Source organism: Chenopodium album, chromosome 25 (assembly GCF_948465745.1).
Source record: "Chenopodium album chromosome 25, dcCheAlbu1.1, whole genome shotgun sequence".
NCBI classification, from domain to species: Eukaryota; Viridiplantae; Streptophyta; class Magnoliopsida; order Caryophyllales; family Amaranthaceae; genus Chenopodium; species Chenopodium album.
The window spans coordinates 33,213,973-33,220,761 of record NC_137858.1 but is presented as its reverse complement, the minus strand read 5'-3'; the positions used below and the strand labels follow the sequence as shown (position 1 = coordinate 33,220,761).

Here is a 6,789-nt window from a genome sequence, read left to right as displayed (position 1 = left end):
AGCTACTGATGGACGATCTCCAAACTTACTGTTGTACGATGATATTAAGAAGCTTTCAAGTTTATTTAGCTTTTTTACTATTTCTCATGCTAAAAGAGCCGGGAATGCCGTGGCCCATTTACTAGCTAGATGGGGCACAAATGAATGTTCCGAACATGTTTGTATGAACTCTTTCCCCCAAAGTATCTTAACTTTGGCAGAACTTGATTTGTAATAAATTTTCCAGCTAACTTATCCTCAAAAAAAAAAAAAAAAAAAAAAAAAAAACATTTTCCATCACAATTGAAGTAATTGATTTCCAGTTCAATTAAACAATGAAAAACGCTTAAAATGGAAAATCATTTTACATTCAACCAAACAACGAAAAACCTTCATAAAAATGAATTTTCCAATGTAACATCCTACCAAATGGGGCCATATTGAGTCTCTAGAAAAATAAAGTTCAAAAATTAATTACATTAATAAATAATTAAATATTTTATAATAAAGTTCTTAAGAAAATAAATAATTCTAAAAAAAAAAACTAAAAGAAAAAAAATAAAAGAAAAGAATTAGAATAGAGTATAGGAGGGAAATTCCTCAAATAAAAACTCTATTTTTGTATGTAAAACCCTCCATTTGAGGCAGTTAAGAATATTCTAGTAGATATGTCTATGTTGTAAAGAAGACTATAAATATCTAGGGATCCTTCCCCTTATTTTTGTATCATCCACACAATTGTAATGTAAATTCTCTCAAACATTTTTTTTTTTTTTGGAAACATCTCACAAACATTAATACAAATCATCCTTTAAGTAACATGTGATCTTTCTTTAAACTTTCTTACTTGCTTTCTTACTTGTGCTTTTTTATTTTCCCACACTTAATGTTGAATCATCAACACTTAACCTTGCTAAGTACTTTGAAGAGCCTAGACTAGAGTTTAACGAGTGGTGATTCTAATAGTTTGTGTGCAAAAAGACAAATAATCAGCACAAAAAAAATAAAAATTTGAGCTTAAGACAAGGAATCTCATTAAACCGTCTCAATAAGGAACAGGGAAAAAAAAAAAATAAATAAAAAAAAATAAAAAAAAAAAACTCTAATGTGAACTGCGCTAAATGGATTTATGCAAGAACATTCTTAATGCAGCTCAAATCACTACCACAAAAAGTGGCAAAAGTAACGCTTAATACACAACTGTTAAGTTGGATAGGCGTTCTCTAGAAGTAAATAAAACGCCTTTAATAGAGGACAGTTTTGTAAGTTAAATCAAATAGAACGCTTTCCATTATAAACCGTTTACATAATTTATCATAATTATAATAAAATAAAATAAAATATGGATTTACATTATAGAACAGTGTTTTATGTTGCCAGTTTCCACTTGATTTGTCGGTTATTATTTTAGTTCAACCACACCCCACTAGTTAAAACCTAATCTGATATATCAACACTACCGGCTGAAAAACGTCCAACGAGCTTCATTGCATTTTTAGAATCACTATGCCTACATAGAAAAGATTTAAAAGATTAATTCACAATACGCTGAGCAATCACTCAATCAAAACTATTTTATTCTAACAAAAATAAGAATCTAGATCGAGTTGAAATGAAAACTTCATCAAGCATCTAGTTTTGAAATATGAAAAGTGATGGCTTATAAAGTCTTGATTGTGGAAGGCAATTATCTTCTAACATTATAACAGCTATCATTCTCTTGAATTTACAGGCCAATTTCAATCCGGGTTGTTTAGAGATGACATAAATTTGTGACCCACTTGCCAATACAACACATCATACTGACACAATTACGGTTCAAATTGCAACCAATTTACATGTGAATTAGCAGCATAAACATTGATTAGTACAAAACAAAATAGCATTATTGATGATTATCTAATATGAATACAATATCGCCTAAATAAAATAAGCAAAGACAAAATTCAGAAATCAAACCAATCAATAAAAAAGAAAAAAAATGCTGAAAATCATACGAAGTAGTAAAGATGAATCATACCATACCTAACTGCACTATATTAGGCATTCTAACAAGTGTCATGGAAATTCAAGTTTTACCAACAATAATAAGTAATGTCCCATGAACCTTGAAAAAAGACAGAATACTGATAACCTCGTTTATATTACAAATTCAGTTAGTCTAGGGCATTCATACAATTATGTCAACTAATTGACAATTACAATCAGCAATCAACCGACAAAATTCCCAAATTTGACAAAATCAACTAAAATTCATGTCAGAAATAAGAACATAACTTCAACACACACCAATTTAGTTCTTATACCCCTCTAAGGCGAGCCAAAACCGCTTCACTCAATGTCGCCTCGTCATTACTTTCATAGAAAACAGAATCAACCAAAAATCCAAAACGAGCGATCAACAACAACCAATTACCATAAACAAGAATCCTTAATGAAAACTAAAAATTCAAGAATCAAATCAACAAACCTTCACAAATTCCCGAGTCTTCTGAAATTCAATAGCAGAAGGTCCCGCCATAGAAATCGGCTTCGTCACTCCAAGTTGCTTCACCAATCCTTCTGTACTCCCCATCCTTCTTCACTCAACAAAATTCTCTCAAAATTTTACCCAAATTCCCAAGAACAAACCCTAAATTCTCAATGATCTATCCTCACAACCAAGAAATAAACCCGAATTTCACAATTAATTGAAACCCTAATGATACAAAACTCAATCACGATCAAACAAATAAGGATTCAATTGAGGAGAGAGAAAGTGAATGAAAGGAGAGAGGATGAGTGAAAAGAATGCCAATAAAAATCGAGAAATGGCCACGCGTCAGCCCACTGATCTGAGAACATCTGAACCGGCAAAGCGAAAAGACCGAACCACCCCTGTCAATCTGGTCGTTCAAGGAAGGGTGCTAAGGGCAAGGGAGGGCAGAATCGTCAATCTCCTGTTCATAAGGAACAGTAAATTTGCTACAGTATGGGTGGTTGGGGCTTTTATAAGGGTTATAGAGTAGTGATGAAAAGAGAGAAATTGGCAACGGAAAAGGAGATAAGTTAGTCAAAGCAGTTGACATAATTAGCTACATTGATAAAAATAAGTAGCATATCCATCTTTATGATAATCCTGTTGCTTAACATAACATAACATACGATAAGATAAGAGGAACACATTCATCAACACCACACAGATCCTAGTTTGTAGTAATACTATTACACCCATATTGGTTTGGGTAACTCCTCATACAAGAGGTCATCACCATCACCAGCACCAGCGAGGTTCACAGCATTCATGGAAAACACGCCACTTAATCTTCGTGGTACATACATTCATGGAAAACACGCCACTTAATATTCGGGGTCACTGTGTTTACGGAATCCAGATCTGAGAACATTGAAAACACAATAAGTAACATTACCACATGCACACTAAAATGTATACTACACTTGCTACACTTTCCATGGAGATAGATAGTAAAGGCAAAAGGACTATTGAACTGACCAGACAGCCTTTCAGCTTCATCTGGTGTGAGCTTTGCATAGAAGTTCAACGAGTCATATTGTGGACTCATCTTGAACTCAGGGCTGCAACAAGATTTCAACCCACACACACACACACATATTTTAGGATAAAATTGTTTAGCTTTTTTATTTTCAAAAAAACTTATCATGCTTCACACACACACACACTCACACACACACACACATATATATATATAAGAGTATACAGACGATTATTAAAAGGACGGATATACCAGCCAGCATTTCTCATGATTTGACGGAACAAAATCGTCATATCTTCACCAGATCCACGATGCTTTCTGACATCTTCCAACTCCACAAGGACAACGTACTGTAGTTTAAAAAGTATTGAGTGTCATTCCCTTTTATCATATAAACAATAACTGAAAGAAGACGAGTGCAAAAAAAAAAACCTCTTGTCCAGGAAGCTCAAGATATTCTTCATATTTTTCTGTCCAAAAAAAATAATATAAAAATCAAAAACCAGATTATGAACAATTATGATAGGTACATTTATGCAAAGGAAATGGCTGTACTATAATGAACTTAATAAAGTAAGACTTGCCATCTTCGGAGTCAGAAGATATCTCTAGCTTTGCCTTCTTAGGGGCTGAAACCAATCACATCAAAAAGTCAAGCTATGAAAAATGCAGAAATGTAATAACCATGATAGGAACATTAATGTAAGGAAAATGGTTGTACTATAATGAACATAACAAAGTAAGACTTGCCATCTTCGGGAACAGGAGCTATCTCCTTCAGCTTTGTCTTCTTAGGCGCTGAAACCAAGCAAACACATCAAAAAGTCGAGCTATTAATAATGCAGTATTAACCATGATAGGAACATTTATGCAAAGGAAATGGTTGTACTATAATGAACATAACAAAGTAAGACTTGCCATCTTCGGGGTCAGGAGCTATCTCCTCCAGCTTCGCCTTCTTAGCCGCTGAAACCAATCATATCAAAAAGTCAAGCTATGTAAAATGCAGTAATAACCATGATAGGGATATTAATGTAATTGAAATGATTGTACTGTAATGAACATAGCAAAGTAAGACTTGCCACCTTGGGGGTTATCAAAAAGTCAAGCTAGGTGTATACTTATATAGTTTGACCTTGAGTTACAAAGTTAGACAAATACTCATCAAACAAACAACCACTAAATTTTTAGGTTAAAGAGATATTACATAAATCCATGGGTTGAGGAGAGATCAAAAAAAATCTTTGGGTAGAACAAATAAATATAGTTGCATCTTAATAAGCCTTAAACAAGTTGTAAACAATAAAGAAACATTAAATTTCAGTAATGTCTTTAGGGTTGATCATGTCCTAAGCCATTTAGGGCTTATTCACGGTAGGAGTTGTCTCTCATTGTCAAATATTTTGAGCATTCCAAATAGCCAATAGCATTATCAACTCTATGAGACACCTCCTCGCTTAAATTGAACATCACATGCTACAAACAGGAAAATAAATCAGGCACTTTTCAACACCACAAATTCTCCCTAAACCAGCTGAAATCCCAGAATCAAAAGTCATACTTGACATATCAATTAAGCAAGAACATGAAGCCAAGTCCAAACATCCAATACTCAAATGCGTACAACTTCATCCCGGATAAAAAAAATTATTCTAATTTTTTGCAGGCTTTGAATGTTATAGTTACGGCATAAGTATAACTAGTAGCAAGGCATAGGCAATCCATACAATAAATTTTTCCGACTAAAAACAAAAGCAAAATTAAGATAAAAAAAGATTAGATTAGAATACATACGAGGAGCATCTTTGACGTCAGGAGAAGGCATTTCTTAATGTCAACTGAACAGAAAGAACAAATGTCAAAGGTCAAATATTATATTTATATAGATGAAAATACTGTGAATCAAATGACATAAAAACAATTGATCAAGCCAAATGAACCATCAATGCAGCATGTATTAACTAATTGGAAATAGAGGTGGTTATCGGGCGGGTCAGGTGAGGGTCGGATCAAATGCGGGTGCGGGTCATTGATGGGCCATGAAAGGTTTATTGGCTACAAATTACAATTATACCAAGGGTAGATACTTGACATTGTCAGCAAACTATGAGTCTACACAACACAACAAGAAAATACCACCATTTTATCTGAATGAATGAATTATTCCGCCATTCATCACTAACATCATCCAACTATACTTTTGCATGAATTTATTGATTTCTAACCAAAAATTAATAAATTCACCAACCAATTCCTAATTAAATTTTGTATCGCAACTTTACTAGATAGTTATCAAGCCCCAGCAGAATCAAAATCCAATCAAAACAAATAATATCAAACAAAACCCAAATTTCAAAAGTCAACAAATTGTTTATTATTATCTTGACATTAGAAGAAAACCCTAACCTCGAAGATGAACATAAAAAAGGGATGCGAGAAGAGAAGAGAAACCCTAGAATGATAGATAAATAATCTAGTAACAAAGTAGAGAAGAGAAGACCTTACTTACTCAATCTTACCTGTAATATCGGCGGTGGAGAACAACCGGATCTCAATTCTCAATTCTCAATTCTCAATTCAGGAGTTTCTGGAAGAAAGAGGAACGATATGATATGAATATATACAACTTTTATAAAGAACATGTTTGAGGTTTGGACCAAAACTCAACTATATGTATAAACCGATTAAAGCCCAATCCAAACCCAAACCCAAACCCAATTAGATAGGAGTAAGTAATAAATTGGAATTCAAAAAAGAAAAAGTTATTTTCACCTAATTAAGAAGCACATACACCTCTCCATTCTCCAAGGTCTAACATGGCGTAAATCCGTATCCCGATAAACCTTGGACGCACGTACCGCATTGATGCAATAATAGACTTTGCTCATTGCGTCACTGGTATAATCCATAAATCTAGTGTGGCAGGGCGAGTTTTATCTTTCACATTCTATCTTTGTCCCAACAATGAATCTAAATTTCATCCACATCCCCGCCCCACTCGATCAACATAAATATATCATATTCACATATATCATATTCACATTTAGGAAAATTTGCGAGAAAGGACCTTTTATAGTGACATTTTGTGAGAAATGACCTTTTATAAAAATTGTTGTGAAATAGGACCTTGATCCAAAATTTTTTTGTGAAGAAGGACCTTTGCTCGGAAAGTGGCCGTTGACTGCCACTTTCCGGCGTTGACCACCAGCCCACCACAACCGGCAGTCAGAAAACACCCCCCACGGTCGTCAGAAAGTTAAAAAATTAAATGAAAAATAAAAAATTTAAAAAATTAATTTTTAAAATAAAAAAAAAA

The 6,789-nt window shown here is 33.6% G+C and overlaps 1 protein-coding gene across 3 annotated transcripts; it reads right to left on the bottom strand.

The window, feature by feature from the left end:
* Nucleotides 1–3,025: 3,025 nt before the first annotated feature.
* On the bottom strand, nucleotides 3,026–6,112 carry LOC145614867 (uncharacterized). 3 transcript variants are annotated; one of them, XM_081669931.1, is made up of 9 exons: nucleotides 5,993–6,112; nucleotides 5,268–5,311; nucleotides 4,392–4,439; nucleotides 4,224–4,271; nucleotides 4,058–4,102; nucleotides 3,906–3,943; nucleotides 3,726–3,823; nucleotides 3,473–3,555; nucleotides 3,026–3,355 (listed from the first exon to the last, which is right to left on the bottom strand). In XM_081669931.1, the coding sequence occupies exons 2-9, from the start codon at nucleotides 5,296–5,298 to the stop codon at nucleotides 3,279–3,281; spliced, it is 468 nt and encodes a 155-aa protein (XP_081526057.1). In that variant the 5' UTR covers nucleotides 5,299–5,311; nucleotides 5,993–6,112; the 3' UTR covers nucleotides 3,026–3,278. The 3 variants fall into 3 exon arrangements, with proteins under 3 accessions (XP_081526057.1, XP_081526059.1, XP_081526058.1); XM_081669933.1 differs by having other exon boundaries at nucleotides 5,983–6,090; XM_081669932.1 differs by having other exon boundaries at nucleotides 5,979–6,083.
* Nucleotides 6,113–6,789: the final 677 nt, after the last annotated feature.